General features: G+C 33.8%; 1 protein-coding gene across 1 annotated transcript in view; it reads left to right on the forward strand.

Annotated features, from left to right (window-relative positions):
• The first annotated feature begins 6,018 nt into the window (after positions 1–6,018).
• LOC131850779 (T-box transcription factor TBX6) overlaps positions 6,019–23,663 on the forward strand; it is a 35,175-nt gene continuing 17,530 nt past the window's right edge. The window contains exons 1-2 of the mRNA XM_059201140.1: positions 6,019–6,298; positions 11,133–11,250. Coding sequence (XP_059057123.1) covers positions 6,220–6,298; positions 11,133–11,250 — 197 coding nt within the window. The 5' untranslated portion in view covers positions 6,019–6,219. The remainder of the gene's footprint in view (positions 6,299–11,132; positions 11,251–23,663) is intronic.

The raw sequence follows: 23,663 nt of genomic DNA on the forward strand, positions 1-23,663 counted from the left end.
ATTGAGAAGAACTGGCAAGAAATTTAATTAATTAATTTTTTTAAAGCCAGCATAACTGTCTTTGTCTTCTATGTCAATCATTATATTTATAAAAATCCCCTATATTAACTATTGCCATGCACGTTTTTCATTCAAGTAATAATTCAGCGAGGAATAGGACTTCTCAATAAATATCATTTGACAAAAGTGTTAAATTTATTTAAAGGTAATTCCAGAATATTCTTTCATGTCTTATTGTAAAATTTTATACCCATTCCCATAACAGACCTATTTACTTTTTTTAAATGACGGGTACCTACTTACCGTACTTATGTAGTAATTTAGTACTACATAAGTAGGTACGGACTCAAACAGTGTGTATGTTTGAGTGTAGGTATATATTGAGAAGTAAAGATGATAATAACTATATCCCTGTTTGAATTTCTCATAATGAGTCACAACTCTATGCATAGATAGACAATATTGTTAGAAAGTCATTGTTGTTAAAGTTCATTGTAATGAGCAATTTCATTCCTCTATCCTATAATTTTAGTAGGCACGATATTCTAATATTAAAAATCACTAACAAATGCAGTTTTAAGTGTCACAGAGACCATCTGACGGTAACTGGTAACTATCGCCTACATACATAGATACCTATATGCACTGTGCACTCCGGACATCACAATATATTGTAACGCCCGTGACCTACCTATAATATAACTCAGAGTACAAAGATACCTTTTCTCCTGTCAATTCATTGCCTAATCTCACACAACCGAAACATAGCTTAGGTACAAAGAAAGCTATATGGTGGCTAGATAAGACAGATGAATAATTACATTTGGTAAAAAGTCGTCTGTGTAACCGTGTTCATTCCGATACACCTCACATAAAGTAAAAAATGTACTTACTTTATGTGGGGTGTATCGGAATGAACACGGTTTCTAGGTGGAAACACATTTAGCCCGATCTGGTACATTATTAGCAATGGTACAGTTTTCATTACCAACAACCCTTTCCACTAAATAGGTATATCTACTATTAACTGGATATACTTATGTACTATTTCCGAACTAAATTATGGTAATATTTTGGTCATTGACTATCGCTTACATCTTCTTATATCTTTACCTACTTTAACTACATGCAAAACTAAGTTAAAATCAAATTATCTATTAATATTTATTAGGTAGATATTGTATAATAATGTACCTCTGTACTAGCAGCGGCAGGAAATTGAAGTAGAAATGAAAACACAAGTCGAGAAAACACAACATATAGGTACATCTAGATATTTCTTGAAGTAGGTTTACAGGTGATTGATGAAAGGATTATATCTATATAGAAATTAAATAAGAAACAATACTATACAAACTATGAGTTTCCCAAATCTGCTTAGATACTGTATAAATTTACCCACCATTTAATAAAAAATCTGGGAAAATGAAATTATGACATAATGGCAATGAAATAAGTATAAAATGATTTATTAATCAATTTTGAATATTCTCTATAAAGTAATGTTGTAAAAAATACATTAGGTATCATTATGTATTGCGGCATCATTTTATGTAGGTCCAGAACTAGTTTACTTCAAAAGATGCGACGAATACCTCCCACGAACATCGTAGCTAGTCCATTCAGCCACACCCATTTAACCTATCGGTACTCTATTATTTATTAGGATCGTTCAATCTATGGGCACGATTTCACGATCGTAAAATATGCAGATTGATCGGTGGTCAATCAATGTATAGCTTCGGTGGTCTAGTGGTTTTGCACACCGCTTTACTTTCGATGGTCGCGGGTTCGCTTCTTCGTACGGCACAAATATTTATATTCATGAGTATGATTGTTTGTGTCGGTCTGGGTGTTTTCTATATATACCTATTATGTATGTATTTTAAAAAAGAAATATCTATGTATTTACATCAGTAATACCCATAACACAAGCTTAGCTTCAAGAATCCAATTCCAAGAATATTATTATTATTATTATATATTTACCTAGGTAGGTATAGGTAGCTGTAGTTAGGACTAACTATATATGTTACGTATGATAGCCTATATCTTAGGAATTATCTATAAGCTAACGTATCTCTAGCCAGTTTACCTAAACAAGTGCACCTTTCAATATTCATAAAAAATACCATACTTTTGGCATCATACGGGTTGTAGGTAACCTATCTTTGTAATAAAAATTAAGGTTTCTCTTCTGTTATTATAAAATGTTCTGGAATTTTGGATAATTTCTTTGTTTTTAGTTGTTACAAATAATAAACATGGTATTCCTTCGTTGCAGCCGTAAAAAATATATAATTAAGAATAACCAAATTTAGGGCTATATTCATTCATGCAAATTTATTAATTTATTATATAAAATATATTAGTACATACCTGTGCACATAGCACTTACTTACAAACTTTCGCGTTTAGGTATAATATTCGTAAGACGTAAGATTACTGTTGAAGTTATATTATCAAATAAAGATAATTTTAATAAATTACTATTGGCAAAAAAAGAAAATACATAAATACAATAATATGTAGTCATGCATACCTACCTATATAAATGTAAATGTATGTAATAAATAGTTCTGTATGTCATTAAGCAAGCTTTATAGTAATATCCGGTGATTAGTTTATATAGTAATGAGTAAGCGAATGCCGAGACAATCGCAGAGATAGTGCGAGCAGTGATAACCTGATAACGTGGTGTTTGTAGCCAGAAGTCGAGTGTCAGACGGAGTGACGTGTCTAACGCAAATGCCATTGCAATGTTGCGACGGATTGACCGTAGGCTAGTACCTACTTACTGATAAGAATACCAATGATAACCCGAGAGCACAGCGCCGTATTAACATTAAGAAATCACAAAATATTTTTTAGTTTATTCAAAGTCTAAGTTTAATTGGGCATATGAATGAACTTGATGATGAAAATTGTTTGCAATGTGTTCATAATGTTATTGACAGCGGCAGATAAAGGGCGGTGAAGATTTGAAACCAGTTGAAGTTATATTTACAAGAGTACCTAGGTATATTAAAAGCAGGTGACTTGGTCCTGAATGAGAAGGTTATTTTCTCATCATCGTTACTATAGGCAACGGTTTTACCAAGCGATGTAACTAAAATCGCCGCACTTAAGTATCAGCATTTTGAAATAATTTGGTGCATGCCCCGAACTGCCTTAATCCGGCACTGGGAGTGCAATCTGTAGAATGCTACTAAATCATAACCGAAATAGAGCATGTAGGTACTTACAAAGTCGTCTGTGTGAGTGCCTCTGTCTCACCTTATCTTCCACCAAGCAGTTTTCTTTGTAATCTGTGTTCCAGTGAGATATGACTTAGCCGTTTACAAAGGCATGAACCTTATAGTTCTCAGGGCGGGCAATTTTGACAATTTTGAGCTATTTTGACGGCCTCAGTGGTCTAGTGGTGTAGCACACCGCCTTACTTACAATAGTCGCGGGTTCGATTCCTCGCACGGTTCAAACATTTGTATTCATGAGTATGATTGTTTGTATCGGGTGTTTTCTTTGAATAATATGTATGTATTTACGAAAACAATATATCTATGCATTTGTATTAGTTATCTAGTGCCCATAACACAAGCTTTAGCTAGCTTAACTTGGATCAAGATGGCGCTGTGTAAATTGCCCAGAGATTATTATTATTGTTTTCACTATTGTCGCATTTTCTCAGCAACACTTTGGGCTCGATGGTCTAGCTTTTTAGCACACTGCTTTATTACCTATGGTCGCAGGTTTGATTCCTCGCACAAAGTAAACTCAAATATTCAAAACTATTACAACTGTATTCAAAACTATGATTTACTATGAATATTATGTACCTACCTATGTATTTATAAAAAAATATATATCAGTACCCATAACAAGCTCTGCTTAGCATGGGACTAGGTAGCGCTGTGTGAATTGTCTTATTATTATAGTGTTGTTTATTTACAAATAAAAAATGTATTTAAGTATTTCTATCGGTGATCTAGTACCCACAGTACAAGCTCTGATAAGTTTGAACTACAGAGCGCAGTGTGAATACCTAGACTGTTATTATTATTTTCATCCATTTATACCATTTCATTGATCAGGTGCCCCACTAGCTTCTTTGTTATTACAGATATGTAGGTAAACTAACAATGCTATTGGCGAAGGTTATTAACTTGCATAGCACAATTCAATATGATCAGTAGGTACCTAACATGTAAAACTAACCGTTACCTAAATCTTCTTAAACTAAAACCTACATAAAGAAAATCAAGTATCTAACACTCTGAATGCAGTGTATGGAATACAATAGAAAGATGTCGTCTATACGGTGTATCTACTAATTTTACAAAAGAAACACTTGTGCCTTTATGCTTATTCCCTATCTGTTTCAGGTTCAGTAATCTTTTTTCTGGTTTAAAGAGTGAGATAATTATGTTATATTTACTTAACTATAAAGCTTGGGTAGGTACGGAACTTCGCAATCCGAAGAACCGATACATGAAAGACACCACCTAAAATGATATAAATACTACTTCGTATCAATGGTTGCGGTTACCATCCGTGAATACTTAATATAAACCTTCGCCAAAAGTACTTTAGAGTTTAAATTTCAATAATTATATTTTTATTAAGATACTTTATTTCCATAAAATGTGACGTATTTTTTTATGGTTACAATTAATGTGAGTGTGTTACATAATACCTACTTACATCAAATTCATATAGATACATGTACAAAGATGAAACTCTTTATTCTCTAGGACTGTACTTAGGTACTTCATACTAATCATCATAGGCGCAAAGCTACTTAGTGATGGCCAGACTATAAGTGTATAAATTATGGCGATCTATGTCAACTCATGTTATTTTTTCATAACAAATAATATTAGGTATTAAAAGAAATATCGTTTTACATATACAGGTACCAGTCAGATCACACACAACCTCCCAACTAGGATGGAGTCACTGTGCATATCTGCTATATATATATTTTTTAAAGATACTTCATTAGCTAAGTAGAATTACCTATCCGTATGACGGCTTTGGTGGCCTAGCGGTTTAGTCCACCTCCCTTACTTTCGACGGTCGCGGCTTCGATTCTGGGCACGGTACAAACATTTGTATTCATGAGTATGATTGTTTGGGTTTTTTCTATATATATATATTATTATATATATACTTACAAAAATAAATATTTCTGTTACGAGTATATACGATATATTAATTTGTTATTTAATATATAATTTTAATGTCAAATACTTAAAATTATTAAGGCAATACAATTCTTCTGCAGATGAACATATTATTACCGAACGGTATGTTCCAACCCCAACAATTTCTATCAGTTGTGTACTACTGTAATACAAGCTCTGCTTAGCTTAAGACTAGGCGCTATTGTATGAATTGTTCAGGGTTATTAATATTAGGGACCTACATGTAGGACCTATATATACAAAGTTCCATATATTTTCCTTACCCATTAAAACGGGAAACTGACTGTTATAACTCTTTTTTAAGTATTTACCATCATCGAAGAGTACGTCAGATGTAGCCGGGTTTTAAATACCTACCTTGCAATCCGTCTTTATTTATATTAATTTTAATAGACGCTACACATTTTTCTACCTCATTGATAGTATTATAATTAATTAGATATCGTACCATGTTCGCACTCGTGTTCTCAATAGAACATGAAATATAGCGAAGGTGATATTATAATAATATGACATATCAACCCACCTGTAGCTTTAGTATTCATGCTAATAAGTAGACGATGTTCCATCCATAAAAACAATGGGCAACATCGATACCTGCGCCTACGCAAGAATTCGAATGTCAATCGTAACAAAATCCGATCATCTGTCAAAGGCGAGGGCGGGCGGAAAGTTTTGGGAAAGCGCGCTTTGTTGCGCAGGCTTCACTACTGGCCGCCATTAGTGAAGCGGCGACCAATAGAACGCGAGGGGCGTGGACATGCGCACGCGCCGCCCGAACTGCAAAGTAGATTCAGTGCAAACGCAGCTGTCGTGTAGTATTCACGTCATATCTTGCCTTCGTTCGCTTTGTTTTTAATTATGAACTTTTTGTACGAGTGTATATACCGTTTCGTTTGATGTGCTTTTGTTTAATGTAGTTCTCTTTAGGACTTGTAAGGAAAATGTTATTGTGAAGTGACATTGACTGTGGTTTTTGTATTTGTTTTGTGTGACTGTTCGTTGAATTGACAAAATGATGATGGATCAGGCTCACTTTGGGGAGTATTTGCTGAGACAGCAGATGTTGCATGCAGCGTCCCTAAGCGGATTGCGTAAGTCGACGTTATTACATATTATTATTATTACTATTAAATTAATTTGGTAAAAATGTAATAAAAAAAGAAAGTTCCTAATACCAATTGGAAATTATCAATGTTCCTTTAAAATATATTCTATATATATTTACAGTATGTATTAGTAATTTTTCATGCTTTGTTATTAGAGATATAGAAAATTATTAGGTATCTTCCCTTGTTCCTTATTTACAAGTATATATGGTACCCATAAAATTTAACTTAAAGTTACTGTCATCTGACTAATCGACGACTCCTCTAAATCATTTAATACTTGACATTCCTTTCACACTGCTTTTATTATGCATACCTAATTGCGTGCGTTAAATTACATATTTAGATAAAAAGGTATCCGAATAAACGTTTTATATTATCTACATAAGTAATTTAACTTAATATTAATACATATGTAGGTACATACCTAACTATCTAAATAAATTAAAATAATATAATTGGTAACAAATTAATCGTTTACTTAAGACATCATAAGCGCGTTGATGTCTTTTCTAGGTATACGTGACTGATTGATAAAAAAATGTATTGTTATTTGAAATAAATAAGTAAAGTTACATCTGATAATAAAAAAATATAGTTATGTGAGCAATTATATTAGTCAAAATATTGCTACTTTATTTGAAATATTCATAATGAGTGAGTTATTATATTTAGAAAGTACGGTTCTAAATATAAGGTACAGTCTCGCCTGATTGAATTGGTATAATAATACCTAAATAAATCTTTAATCTTAATAAGTTATAGATAATAGGAATCTTACTCAACGCAGCTTTCAAACAAAAAGAACCGCATCAAAATCGGTACAATTGTTTATGAGCTTTGAGCTCTTTTTAGTCGGTGTTTAAAAATATGTGACCAAAAAAAGGATATTAAAATACAAAGAGATCCAGGAACTATTTTTATATCTCTATTACAATTAATATGACGTGAACATTTTGATTGGTGCCTCTTCAAATCTGGTGGACCGTCAATAGTTCTACCATAAACAGCGCTACAACTACATATGTCTACTTTAATATAAATATTTTAACCTTTAACCTCTCTGCTCCTCTTATCTTGTCGGCGCCAGTTTAGATTCTGATAATCGCGGTTTAGATTCCTCGCATGGTACAAATATCTGTATTCATGAGTATGACTATTTGTACGGGTGTTTACTAAGTGTATTACATATATTTCTACAAAGAAATGTATTTATGTATTTCTAACTGTTCTGTGATGGTGATGGATGGCAGATGGCACTATGTGAATCGTCAGGGAAATTATCTTCATTAAGAATAAAATGATAACATTTAGGACCCTCTATATTAAGATATGGTGATATAATGGCACATTATTATTATGAATTACTGTAGTCTGTCCTACATATCTGTGCCACTTGCTTTTTCAATTTTCTGATTTTCGTATGACCACACTATATGCACATTGTTGTTTATAATAGTTGTTTCATATAATATATAGCACCTAAGTAACTTAGGTACTATTTCTTTTATGAAATAACAAGCACCACAGCGAAGAAAATATTTAACTGTCATTTGTATATATTTAACATGACCAGTAGATATGACAAAATAGAATAATAATCTTGGCCAACCATTAAACCACTATACCTCTCATGCGTTACCATTCTTAGGAACCAAGTTATTTGTAACTGTAAATATTAATTATTTATAGTTACAAATAACTTATTAACAAGTAGATATATCGCATCATTTAAATCACGACATAGTTTGAAATGCAGGTATCTATCGGCAAATATTAGATGATCTATCTCTTATCGCAGACAAATTTGTAAAAAGTCTTTCTCTGGTCTAAATTAAATTATATATAAGTACAAGTGGACCCGGACTAGATGTCATACAGCTCGGTAAAGTAGTTCTACCTACCCGGTGCAATTGTATTTTCAAACCATTCCATGTAATTATACATACAAAAGTTAGTCAGAATTGGTTTATAAGGAGATAGGTGATAAACACAACTACAGAAGAATTATATATATCTATAACGAATTTACTGCATAGGTATCTATATGATGTTAACACGTAATTGTTTATAGAATGCACACGCAGCTGTAAACCAACGCAAAACAATGAACTATGTAAAAATACTAGCTGACCCGCCGAACGTTATTTTGTCATATAAATTTATTAATTTATTTTTAAAATAGCAATATTTCGCTATTTAAAAAATAGGGGTTGTTGGTAGAAGGTAAAAATGTAAGATTGCATGTATATTTTAATGATCCTCATCATAAAAAATAAAATAAAACGTCTATCCATAAAATAAAAAAACAATAATTTAACGTATCACCTCGTAGGGATATAAAAAATAGATAATAATCAACAAATTAAAAAACTATTCTAAAAAATATAAACTTAAAAATAAAAAGTAGTACCTATATAAACGGAATTCTCGGCGGTTGACCAACCAATGACATTAACATTATTTTTAATTTTTATAATTCTTTAACAATTTTTAAAGTACCCATATTGTAATCGGGTGACAAATAATTAATAGATAGTTAACATAACTATTGTAGAAGGTATTGATTACACTTTTCGACGCCAGTACTTAATTGTTAACATAAAATGTATTTATCTGTCTCTTCTAATTATGATCGATCCATTTAAAGACAATACAGTTGGTCATTAGGTTATGGCTTTGAGTAGATTGTAATATTTAGTTATCTTTGTTACTTAATAGGTAATTGGATTAACCATTATCATATCATAGTAAATAGAGAAACTTAAACCATAATTGCCTTGATAATTGTGTAGAGAATTAAAAACTTTATGCGTAGATAGTGTTTTGTTACTACTTTTATACAAATATTATATATTAAAATATGTTACTGTTTTATATTATGTAATACCATTATATTTTATTTCAGTATATTTAGTCTATACGTCTTACCTATTTGATTAAGTATGCAGGTATAGTAGTACGGAACTTAATCATATTACACAATAAAACATAATATAATGTTAGGGCACTTGAGATGGTACGAAGAATATATGAAAACTATTATTGAGGAAAAGATAGAAGGAAACAGTGGGAGAGGAAGATTAAGGAGCAAATTAAAGACAGAAGTCTTGGAGTCGTAACGTATCAAGATTTAAAGAGTATAATGGAAGATCGTAGAAAGTGGTAAGAGCTCCAACGACAAGAGCGTCGCTCTTAAAGAATGAATGAATGAAATGAATAATATAATATAGCTGCCCATCTCGGTTTCTCACGAGTATAAATGTATTATACATATAAAACTTTCTCTTGAACCACTCTATCTAGTGCTAAAAAAACTGCAATAAAATCGAACAGACACCCCTGTCTGTCGCTTCCCAAAGCGACTTAATTTTTTACTATGTAAAGATATGTTGTTCATGATTTCATATATTTATAAAAAAAAGTATTTGTATCAGTTTTCTGGTGCCCATAACACAAGCACCTTTTATCTTGGCTTCATTATTATTAGGTATCCAAAATAATCATTAGCTAATGAAGTTACACAAAAAGGTGCTAATATTTTTAATAAAATAAATCTACCTAAGTTGAAATTATTTCAAATATCAGCGCAAACTTTAGAAGCGAATGGCCATTTCTGATCGCATTGGTATTCCGTTATCTCAACATTAACGTTAAATGCAAAGATTTATGTTAAAGTTTGAATATGAATAAATTGCACCGGCTCTTTTGATCGTTCGCTTCGTATAAGACAGCCAGAATCAATAAAATCATAGGAAACCATAAAATACCAATATTTATACGTCGGCGGAAACAAGACGTAGTATGTGTCTCGTTTACATGTCACCGAAAATCATCAACTGTCAAATTTAATACCAATCTTAAAGACGATAAGTCGATTAGTTTTTAATATTTTATTCAACTATCTTAACTGACTATGCTGCACTATATATACCTATACGTATACTAAGTTTTAATCGGTAGATCTTGTCTCATTGTTATAATATCAATACATGATGGCTGAAACAATTTAAAAAATTAAACTTAACAAATGTACCCGTTTCTTGCAAGTCTTACTCAAATGAACTAGTTTAAAGTAGCTGATCTAGTTGGTAGGAATATTGATAAAAAATATGACTTCCATATGCCAGTCATATTGGTATAAGAGACTTCCTACCTGGAAGTGTCTTCTATAAATAAGTAATCCTAAGTTAGATTATGATATACAATATTTATATTTACATAAATATGTTAATTTATATACAATATCGGCGAACTGGCCTGATTTTGCACGGGGACAATTACAATTTAAAGAGACACATATTTTTATTAAATGAAATGCAGTCCTTTTTGTTACCCAACATACATAAATATTATAATGTAATTCTCCATTATTATTTCTTTATGTTGTGTATTGGGAGTCCCCCGTAAATACGTACTTCGGTAATTATTTGGTATAACTTCAGTCAATGATTTTTATTATTGTTATTTCCACAGATTACAGTTACTTAATGATAATATAATACATAATAATAAGAATCTGTTAATTCATGACAATATAATTACGCTCTTTTGGCAACAAATTAATTCAAAGTATTTATTTGTTTATGAATAAATATTACGTTAGTTTTAAAACTTAGTGTTTACTTTAGTGGTACATATTATTAATATAAGTAGTTAACAGGGTATCAACCTCTCTCGAGATACCAACTAGGTTGCACTAAACTTGGAAAGGTAAATACAGCATGATGAAAAGTATATTTATATGTTACTTTTATTTACCATTAAATTATTCGTGTTAAGACACATTAACTATAGTTCATATATGCTTTTTGTTCAGAACACCGCGTGGGCGCGGACGCAGAGCCGCCGGCGTGCGAGGCGCGGCTACTCAATGGAGATCTGTGGAGACGGTTCCACGACATTGGTACCGAGATGATCATCACCAAAGGTGGACGGTAAGTAGTATCACACTCAATTATAGTAATAACAATATTTCTCATTATTCTTAATGTACGTTTTTGTTTTTTATACCATATCAATGAGGTGAAAAACCAATATAAGTTACTTCTGATGGTAAACGGTAAAAATGCAATTTTTATACGTTTAAATTAAAAAAATATAGATTAAAATTTGATAGTGCTTACATTATATTTTAAATGACCGTTACTATAATGTAACTAATATAAAATACACTTAAAATATGAAGAAAATAATATTACATATATTTTAATGGTGGTAAATTTCAAATATGTATGCTTTTAAAGTAATAATTTCATGCTGTTAACAACCACAGATATATAAAATGATAACTAAATTATAATTTTATGCGCTCTGTTAATTGTTTTAAAATGGGTGCGAAAAAAACCACTAACAGCTTTAAGAAAAAAAATACCAGTTCTGCTAAGTAGTTAGGGTTATGTTTAGCCAAGCTTGACGGAATATTATCAATGTTTGAAACGATATAACACTTTATTAAGTAGGTAGGTTGTCTCTATATAATTAGATTAACGCATGATATACTGATAAAAATGCTGCTATTTGAGAAGAACAAATTATTACTAACGGATTTTGAAAACAATAATTGACAGAATTTAGTCTATGCGTTTGTCTCTCTGTTCTGATCTGTCTGTTAATATTCACTTATAATTTAGAGATTACCTATTTCAATGGGTTTACAAACAAAAATCTTTTAGGGGCACAAAGTTACGGGTTCAACTGACATAAAATTATAAAAGAGTAGGATATTTTGTATACTTTCTAGATATATTACTGAAATAAAAAAATGATTAGTATTTTTCTATATTTGTCTGTATTTGAATGCTACATATATGTATATGTACAATGTACATACATGCTAATCATTTAGACTGCGAGTTTTCACTGATGTAATCTTGTAACTTATTAGTGAATGTTTTATTACTTTTGTTTAACGTTTACGTTAATTTAACAGTATTCTTTTATTATTCTGATTATACTGTATTTAGAACAATAATAGAGTGTTAGTAATAATAATAATGAGAAAACTGTGCCCACAGCTAGTATGAAATAAAATCCCTGTTACGTTTTTTGTTTCCTTACAACTTCTACTAAAATACGCAACGTATTTAGATATGGTATTCACAGTCTTTTGGACATTGTTAAGAAGGGATTGTGAGTTCAGTAAGACTAATAACGGAGTATATACAATACCTATTTAATAATTGTTTGTATTGAACAATAGCCAAAAGACAGAGTGTTAAATCTATTCAATCTACAGTGATACAGAACTGGAAACTTCTTTCTCTATGAACAAACATTTATATCTTATGTTTAATAAATTTATAAAACTAAGTTTATACACTTATTTTCTGAGTGGTACAGTAAATTAAAGGTTGCAGCTGTCGCAATTCCAGACGAATTTATGAAGACATACCATGTTCTGCTCATAAATTATAACAAAAACTTAACGAAAACCCATTAGGGCTGCCGAATCTGACGCGGGGCTTGTTAACGGATAATTTGGGTGCCGGCCGGACCTCCGTCATAGACAAAACAAACAGCTGCCAGGACGGCAATTTGTGCATTTCTCTAAATGGCCGAGCACAAATTACACCTTATTATAAGCTTGTTTGCTTTACGACGAAACCCCTTCAATTATTTTTTTTCTTGATCGATAATGTGTAGCGAGCAGTGAAGAAATTACACAGTCGTCGCGATCTCGGCGCCTCCGCCCTTCCTGCGTGCGCGCTACGGCCGAGCCGAGCACGGCGGCCCACCACGCCTGGCCTGGGCCCTGATACATAATTATGAGCCAACCTATTCATCTCGTCATTAGCAGATGACGACTCGTCGCACGCACGTACCGAAGAAAGTTCCATCAATAAATATCACGTTGGACGACATTATTCAGTAATTAATGCTGTGTAATTAGCTCTCGGGAGCCGTTTCGAGTCGACATTCGGCGTTCACTCACTTGTTAAAGTTACACGTAAAAAAATCAGTACCCCTGTATTCGAATTCGAATAACTGGTGCGGTACATTTGTACGCCAACGTACAGTTCCAGGATTGGCTTTTTGCTCGGAGCATAATTAGCTAGTTTGGTTCGTATGTGCTTCTGTCATCTCCTACACGCTTTTTTTGGCGCGGCCGCCGGCGCGCTTCGCAGACCACCGCGCGGCCGTCCGGTTAACATTCCAATAATTTACCGCTTTATCCAGCGGTTGGTGAATCTCGTTAGTTGGCTGCGCCCGTCTAGAGGTCACTTTTGTTTGTTTTGTATTAATGATGCCGTGTGAGAGAGGCCGGGGGCGCGCCGGCGCCGCGTAGGCCCTGGCGCCATGCCCGCCGAAATGGGTCAAAAATATTTCATTTATTTCTCGTATTGAATACTAGTCGATGTGCGTGCTTGCTGTAATTGAGTTGTTCGAAACATTATGTCCAGTCCTCAAAATACACGCCATATATCACAAATTGGAGATGTAACGCAATGCTTTTAAGATATGTTTGGACAGGCAGTTAAAAGTAATTGCTGTAAGTTCTTTATCCAAAATGTTCGCGTAGTGGGGCTGAGTTTGGTGCGTACCTAAATGGAAAGTGCAAACAAATGGATTTGGGCGGTTCGTTTGTGCAAGCAGGCCTGAGCGGGGAGCATCGTCGGAGTTAACACCTGCCGCACTCGGCAGCCATGCGCTTGCTTTATGTGTTAGTCGAGGATTTGTGGCAACAGCCTTCACAATTTTCTCACCTGTGCACACTTGTAAATTGACTGGAATATAGCACCTAGGTGCCTATGCATCGCATATACATATGTATAGTCTTTATGTTTTCTCTAAATTTTTTACATTTAAAATGTAACTAAATAGGTATAGTTTTAACAAATCTAAGTCCAGAGATTATGTATTTCAGATTAATTGTCATTAACTGGTAAACAGGATACTCGTAGAGCAGTTACGATAAGCTTACCTTACAAACTTACCTTCAAGTCCGGATATACGGTAGACATATCTAATTTAAGAAGTATATTAAGGTATTATTTAATAATACACATTAGGTCCTTATTTAGTAAATTCAATTTCTTTCCGCAGTAATTTGTGTTTATTTGGTTTTGTGTCCCCATTGTAACGACAAAAAAAAATCTTAAAACTGTGACATACTCCATCTGTTCAAGTCCATATCCATAGATAATACTTAACCCTCAATAATCTTACAACAAACAAACACTGGTTAGAGTAGAGTAGGTTATTTATTTTTTCTCAAAACCGAAATATGACAAATGGGCGAGGCGCGCCAGCGCACATCGCTCGCGTGTCGTCGCGCGGACCTCCCGCCATTTTAAAAACAAACACACCACACAAAAACTCGTTATTTATTCTCATGTTATCCGAAGGGAAGGGCGCGCCCAAATTCGCTTGAAAAAATCATAAGTTATAATTAAAAACGACCATTCCCGTAGTACAGACTCGCGCAAGCTCTACCATTCAGTCCATTGAAATGATAACTGCGTCTTTATCTCATCCACGATTCAAATTGCGTTCAGTGAATGTTAATTTATCGCTGTCTATGATTTTTAATGAGATAAATTCATAATCGCATGTCAAATCTTGACTCTATGAATTCATATCACACAAACGAGCCGTATGCTCGTCCCGGCGCTTGTTTTAACAGAAATACCGATTAATTGATTCGATCTGTGTCGTAATTAAAATGGGTGATTAGGGCGCGGGGAGCGGCGCCGGCGCCTCAAAGCGTCGCCGGCAACATTCCTTTTGTTTTACCACGGGTCGTTTGTCGCCTGCGTGCTGCGTGGGCATCTTGGCGTCCCTCTCTGTCGGATGAGTGAAGAGGCGCGTGCGAGCAGAAGATGCGCGGGCGCCGACCTCCTGCAGCGCCGCCGGCCGCCCGCCGCGCGCCCCGCCCAGCGCACGCAGTACTAATAATCAGATTATGACAGCGCGCTGTCTTCCAGCCGGTCTATAGGCCATATCGACTCCACTCGTCACCCTTCACTGTGTCGGGAATGCTTGACATCAGAATTTCATGTTACTCAGCGCTGAGGCAGCACTATCTGATAGAAGAATGTCATTTCTTTCAGTTCTCTAGGGCCTGTTCATTTTTGACAGAACTTTTGAAAACATATAGATACTCTGTATGTTGTCTACCTATTCATTTATCAAATGGCAAAACCACTAAATGTTAAAATTTTATTAAAGAAGGTACTTATAATCAATAATAAAATTCAAATGTAAAATATAATTTAAAATTGAACTTCTTAAATGTAATTATTACAAAGATAATGAAATATAAAGTAAATGTAGCTTACAGTTTTCTTTAATCATGAACAAAATCAGAACAGATTTAATAAGTTTCTATCGAAAAATTTTGATTCCTTATAAAATTATAGGGTTTGTAAGCAATTGTGATCTTGGTCATCAAGTAGTAGCGCAGCCATAAACAGCAACTTAAAACTAAGTACCAATCTATAAAATAACATTGTTTGTACAACTTAACATTAATAGAAAACGTTCAATGTAATGACGGCCTAGATGAAATTGTAGAATTTTCGATGGTTAAAAAGCGTAACGTCATTTCTTGTAATGGGTAATTCCGAATAAAAAAGCCAATGGGTTCGGTCGCTGGGAATCCGAAGCACGCGCCGGATGGTCGCCGTCACGATCATATCGCAATATCTCCAGGGAATGCTCCACACTGTGTATAATTTGTCACAGGATTGTGGACAAAGCGTATTCCATTGCTGTTATCAAACAAGCTGACTTAACAATATTCACGCTACGCCCAGCAATGTATACATTATAGTGAGAGATTTCCTTCAATTCCCCAATGAGTTCCGAGTAGCGCGACTGACTGAATCGCGGAGTCATTGCCGGCTCCTGCGCCTTTTTGCTCCGCCGTATCCTAAAACAATCGACAACTCTAGAAAAAGACAAACCCGAAGCCAATCATTCGAATTAAGGCATTTGAAAAAATATGCGACCCCATATCATGCATAAGAAGCGTAGATACTATTTATTTTTTGCTGGCACACGGGTTCTGATGATAATTTCTCATTAGATTATAACATTTTTGTCGGGGGAATCATCGTAAATTCCTCGAATAATTTAGGGAAGAAAGTGGTCGTGTTGAAGATGTTTTGTTTTTATGGCGCCAACGAGCAGCTCGGGTTAGATCGGTATCTGCCGATACAAGCGTTTAACCCATGTTACGTGGAACTTGGGAATTATTCTCACGGAGCAGATGCCTCTTGCTAACAAATTGTAATGTGAGCGAATGAGACAACTCGCATTTTTTCCAAAAATTTTTCGAAATAAATCGTGCATATTTAGCAGAACTGTGTGCATACATTAATAAGAACTCTTAATTATGTACCAGATATGAAATCACATAATATTGCATATAAACATTTTCCATTTCCGGTGCGAATTAGAATAGCAAACACATCTATTGTTTTGCTCACTTAAAATAGTAACCGTCCCTTAATACCCCTATACTTGTAAAGATTACTATGCCAAATGCGCATGCTTCTAAAGTTACCAATAAACACATTTGAGACACATCAGAAGCTAGACCACAAGTAACCCGATCCGAGCGGGCTACCTACTGTCAAACTCAGTAGGGGACAGATGAAATCTTGCACCCGAGAACATGCAGCGTTCAACCTACGTGCTTATATTCCATACGACGTGTCCATAATTCGTCTCCTAGAAACGGCCATCATTACGCGCTAGAGTAGACAGCGGTGGGTGCGTCGTCAATCATAACGATCGTAAAAACACAGGCACGTACAACTTACAATGCGTGGCAGAGAAAAAGTCGGTCGGTCTTGTTAATTTATTATATTTCACGCGACGTTTGTTAAGAATTGTCCTAATTTGACACCCATGTTATGCATTATTTAATATCTTCATTTCTATAATTTGTAAAAGTTTCTGTTTAATAAACTTGAATTGATATTGTTACGTGATTATTATGAGTAAAAAAGTAGAATAGTTAATTGACTAGCTAGCAATACCAACAGATTGCGAGAGTTTTCAAATATTCGGTATTTGATTTTTATTAGGGTTTTAAATTAGGCTTTTTGTAGAAAATTCTTCAAAAATCCTTGATGAAGTAGAAGTAGAATTTTCTATATATCTTTATATAAAAAAAACTATTTACTATAATTTTAGGAGTTACTCAATTACTAATTTGAGATTTTTTTTTAATACATCTTAGGTATACATTTAAATGTTCCTCAAACTGATTAGTTGACAATCGGCACTCACTTTTCATAATATGCAACTACTAAGTACTAATTATACGATATTACTTTTCATTTTAAAGTTTACGACACTCCTGACATGCGATCTCTTTACATGAAATTCAAAATATGCGTTGAACTTCTTGTGCCGCGGCCTCGAATGTATCGCATCTATCTTCATAATCTGTAGTCTACTATTTTGAATTTTGAATGATCTTGAAAACTATATTAGTGTTACATGACTACATTATACAATGCAGACAGCGTCAACAGTGGTAAGACTGTGGGAGGCATAGGGCGCATTCCCCGAGGACGATATGATAAGATCTCACAGGCGTCTCCAAGTCGTGCCCTCTCGTTACAATACTCCATCCTCCATGTAAATGTGACCACTGGCGCCGTTGTATATCATCGTTGCATCACTACAAATACATACACATATTCTACAATTAAAGGAATTGCATAAATAGCTTAGACATTAAAAAAATCTTATGAAATAAAGGATTCCAAGTTCTTTATTCTTTGAACGTAAATATATTTTGCAGTTGATTCCTAAAAAAACAGTAGCTTAGTACTATGATATTAAAATATAAGTATTCGAAGACACATAAAACATTCAAAGTTGTCTACAGAGACTGATATAATATGAACATCTCAACACCTCTTGCATAAGAAATTGCAGTATCTATAATATCTTGAAATCGAAATATACGGTTGAAATTATTTTTCTGGTTTAAAAATATACAAAGTTAGGAGGATCTTTCTCAAGTTACACCACACTCAATAGTTAAAATAAAAAATCAATAAACCCTAAGAGAAATGCTGACACTTAAAATCATAACAGAAAGTCAAAATAATATACATCAATTTATTCCAAAAAATCTAACTTCTGACCTATTATGCTTTTTTTCTACATAAGTATTGATTATGATCAGATATCCTAAGCGAAGTTTTTTTCTCAGTTCGTAAAACTCCATCCATTTAAATTAATACGTATTAATTTGAATTATTATGTTTGATTTGAATAGAATTTTTTCGCGCGATTTTTTCCATATTATTACATATGGAAAAACCGCGCGGAAAAATTCACATTTCACCCAAAAGAAGCTAACTTCTTCGTACATGCTTCAGACTTACTAAATCTCGATCTCTCATTTTTATGGCATTAGATTAAAGTCGTCTGAATCGTATTCTACAAGTGCTGTAAATGTAGGGGCAAGCCACAAGCCACCCGCACGTAGCTCGTGAAGCGATACCATCGCATGGTGGCGACCATCGACCATCGCGGGCGACATCACGCGGCGATGCGTATCGCTGTTGGAACGACTCGCCCTCCCCACTGTAACCACCGCTACTGGAACGAATAATAACGAGATAAGATGGGTGAGCCTGGGTGCAGTACACGCACGAATCTCCCAGAAACGTGTCGCCACCGTGTCATTCTTGTCCGCTATCTGTATATTTGTTTATATCTAAATCATGATGTTGTTAACGTGTATGAAATTTCACAGAATTACCGCTATAGTGATAGTAAAGAAGGAAAAGAGAGAGCAGAGGTTAGGCGTTAGAAAAAGTATACATTTGATAGTGTTTATTACAATATACTTATTAGTATTTGGTACATGCTCCATAACACTAATATAAATAATTTCTTAAAAAAGTATTGTAGTAGAGAACTATAACGTTAGTCGCAAATATATGTTGCATATGAATCTACCAATAAAAAAATCAATGTATGTTATTTCGTATTTGGCTTTATATATTTCTAAATACTTTTTTTTATTGCATAGAGGACAAACTAGCAAATTGCATCAAATTTAAATTCTTCACTGGTAATTATTTGAAGTAATTACTTAATTTATCTTTATATTTGCAGTAATTATTAGTAATTATTTTAATTGTTTTCAAAATTGCCAAACAATAGAACCTTACTAAAATTCGGTATAATAAACGCTATTAATCCTTCGCTATTTCTTGTTTAATGCTACTAACTTCTAGTTGCTTACCAAGTATCTAGAAGCTACAAAATGGATAGAAAGTCTTACTTATATTTGATCAGGTACGAAATCATCATCTGGGATGTCAGGTATGTTGACACGTTAACCAGTGCTAACCGATGTCAAATATTGGCCGACAACTGAGCACAAATTAGCAAAGACTGGCTCCTATATAACAAGACGACATCAAAACACAATTCTGTGAAATATGTAACAACAGTTCAATGTCAATAGCGCGATGTGCCGGCGCGAGCGATGCGATGTCGCAACGCCCACTAATTGCGTTGATGACGCGCGTGCGGCGCGTTTGAACTCGTCACATTACACACAGCCTTGACGCGATTCCCAGTACGGGTGGGGTCCGTGGCTTCTCAAAAAGCGAATGGCGATTAACACTTGATTACAATTAATTGAAAAATAAAAATGGTCACCAACATCGCCTCCAGAGATATTGATTTAAAAATCTTAAAATATAAGAAACACATAGAATGTTCTTTCAAATTACAAAATCTACAATAGATTAATACCTACATATAATTTTTTTTGTAAAATATTGTTGCATAGCAAAGCAGATACATAATACTTGTAATTTTGTATCAGCCGTTTATTCCGTTTGCGATTTAAAATTCATATAAAAAATCTGAAAACAGACTGAGTATACACAGCTAACTTGCATGACATTTAAATCTATTTCTATGGCTAATTAAGATGAGAAATTAGAACATGTTTTATACAAACTGTAATGGAAAGCAATTTTATATAATATGATAGCATACCCAATCAAAACGTTACTATGAGATGCCCATGTGACTTCATGTAGAACTGCAAGTTTTGTATTCTACATCTATTTCACTGTCAAAGATGGCCTTTCAAACTTCGTCTTTATAAACAACGTGTTAGCCGCTGGATTAATAGATGAGACAAAAGGAGCATCTACAATAGACGATTTTATTGTATTTTTAATCCTAATAGTTTTAAGTACCTTTTATCAGTTACTAACTATTGGATGTTGCACTAATTATTGTGATTTATACAATAGTATACTTTATTTTAGGAATTTAACATGGAATCTCCGAAGCATAGAAAACCCAATAACAAACTTGATATTCAAATCAGCTATCCGCCGGTCGTTCGCTACTTGAACCACAAACGAAGTATTAATATCAATTAACACACACTGGCTTAATTGTGAATCGGGCGCAGTTCGCGTGCGGCGGCCCCTTTGTCGGCTTCAAGCCTCTCCCTCCTGACTGCTTCGTGTACTTCTTTGCGCACCAGTCTTAGCTCTCGCTTCTTCGAAAAGCTTCCTAAAATACTGGCGCCGTTGAGTACAAACTATTTTACAATTATAACCTCTCTGTATACAACATAAGATTCTAATTACAGTTACAATGATAGAGTTCTAGGTATTCCGGCATCACGGTATGAGGAGCGGAGATCCTGTGCCTGATTAATTATTGCTTATTCGTGTACACACTTGTTAGAAATAATGATAGCTTTATAACAACTGTTATATATACACATAGTACCTACGCAACTTAACTTTTAAACATATAATCTATGGATTATATTTGATAAAATTAATTAAAATTCTATTATTAAATAGTTATTGGTTATTTGTGTCTTATATATGATAGGGTATAACATATTGATATATTATAAATTCAGACCATTGTTTGACCAAATAGACTATTTTTCTATGTATAGTAACAATTATGTTTTTTGCTAGTTCTTTCCGTCGGAAACCATCACCTATTCAGGTGGGGACGGTGGAGTTAACAATAAAAAACTGACGTGTTAAAAATACATATATATGACGTAAAATTAATGGCACAATCTAAACGCTGAGTGGTCAACAGTAGACTACAAAACTCCAATTGATCAATTGTCTGACGCTGCGCCGTTTAGAGGTGAAACATGTTTTGCAATATGGGTGTAGACTTAATAATATTTGAAGATTAATTACTAACATGAAAGGTCACAGTATACATAAATTATACAGCCTCTATTAGTGCTGATCAGACTTTTAAGCCAAATGTATCAACCGTAGCATAAATAAACAAACTTTTCGACCATCCCTCAAAGCCTGAATGAGAATTAGAGGGATGGTTGACAAATTTAAAATAAGTTTTATAGAATTAATAATGTAAAACATCTCGATCCCTGATAATTTGAATTTGTTCTTATTTTTAACTCTTTTTTTATTATATTTTACCGACATGGCGACGAACATGTTTATAGGTTGCCAGTAACAATTCTATAAAAAATTACATTAATAATTTATTTAAGTTTGCAAATATTAAATTGATGGTTTCGAATCGGACAAACAACTTTTATCTAATAGGGTCATTATATATATATATAGGGAATAATAATTCCTATGAAATATATTAAATCCAATCGAGCAAATTTAAATCTAGAAAAGAAAAGTGCACAATAAAAGTAGCTAGCAATTATTAAATGATAGTAACCTTTCATGACTATTAGAAGTGTGTCTCTATACTATTTAATGTCCTCCCCCATTATACATCGGACCCCGACTAGCAGCGCTGGCGCCAAAACAAATAAAAATATGATATATTAAAATTAAACAGCTACTATCTTCACAATCGCTACTATCTTGTAGATAAAATCACCGCTTTTCAGGTGATCATCAATTCTTTCCTTATATCGCAGCTTTGACAGGATTATAATTAGAAACCGTCCGTCCTTATGGTTTGTCGTTTTTAATGTCGCTAGCCGGGTCCCATACTGCGCTCGCATTTCATTAACTCCAATGTTAAAAAATTGGGAGTTCTCATAAAGCGCGGTGATTTATGCCGGGTCGGGAGCTAACGAGCGATCGCCACCGCTCGCCTGAGCAGCGCAACTCACAACACTATACTCCGGCGACGGACAAACCGAAATCCTGTTTCTGTGCGATCATACAATAAAACGATCCTTAATTTTCGACTTTTGTATTAGATAATATTTTTTTGTGACCGTCAACATAAATGGGTATGCGTAAATTGACTGTACGGTATTTTGGATGACTGCTTACAACCAATTTAAGTAATGGTCCATAACGATGAAATCAGTTATAAAGATTCGTTTATTAGTAAATATACGATAACAAAACAACACATTATACTTTTTAGAAAATTTTATAATTTCTGCTTTTGTTTTGTTCCACAAAACTTCTATCTTAATAAAAAGTAATATGGACACAAAACAGGAGTAACAAAACTCTTTCGATTATAAAAAGAACAATGAAAATCGATACAGAATTGGCGATGATATCGTGTATTGTAGGTATAATACATTCACAAATACAGTCGAATACACCAGTTTTTATATCTTTTTTTCCTTTCTATCTGCATATAACTCGGATATAAAAATAAAAGGATAATATCTATATCCACTTTATCCGGTATCATTTGCAAAGTGCATTCCTATATTCAGATCAAGTGTATTGTGTGTTATCTTAACGATCTGTTGGACGTTTGGACGGCGTCAAAAGGCACATAATAGGCTATAGATGTGGGCGGCAGATAGCGTGTGAGCGCGGGCGGCGCGGCGTGTGCAAGCATGCTCGCTTGTCGGCTGTCGGCAGAATTACCCCACCGTTTGTCTGTTGCAATTTACGAGCGGCTTCAGATCTCGGTGGCGCCCAACCGGCGCTTGGATATTTTGCATGTTTGCAACATACGACTCAGTTCTATACGGTACTGGTTTCAAACAAATACATTTGGTCAGTTTGAATTTCTTTATCAAATATAAGTATATTTGTGCGGTTAGAATTTCTTTTTAGATTAAAATGTTTCTAATTTCGATTCAATATTCTATAATCCTATAATATTTACAGAAATAGTACGGACGTTTACGGTTCCTTTTTATTAGGTAAATTAATTGTACAAATTTTCTTTACGGTATAATAGTTTGTAATAATGTTATTTTTATTATCTTGATTGGTGTCTATATTATATTAACAATATGATAGTTGATCATCAAACTCTGTTTCTAATTGATTGAATAATGTAATTAACTCCAAATTTCTGACACAATCCATTTTCGTTAGAAAAAGAAAGGACCCGTTAATTAAATCCCTGATTACACTAATCTATTCTGATATAAAGAATTTAATGTCATTAAACGATT

This window comes from Achroia grisella, unplaced genomic scaffold (genome assembly GCF_030625045.1).
Source record: "Achroia grisella isolate CSIRO2021 unplaced genomic scaffold, CSIRO_AGI_Agris_v1 utg779, whole genome shotgun sequence".
NCBI lineage: Eukaryota > Metazoa > Arthropoda > Insecta > Lepidoptera > Pyralidae > Achroia > Achroia grisella.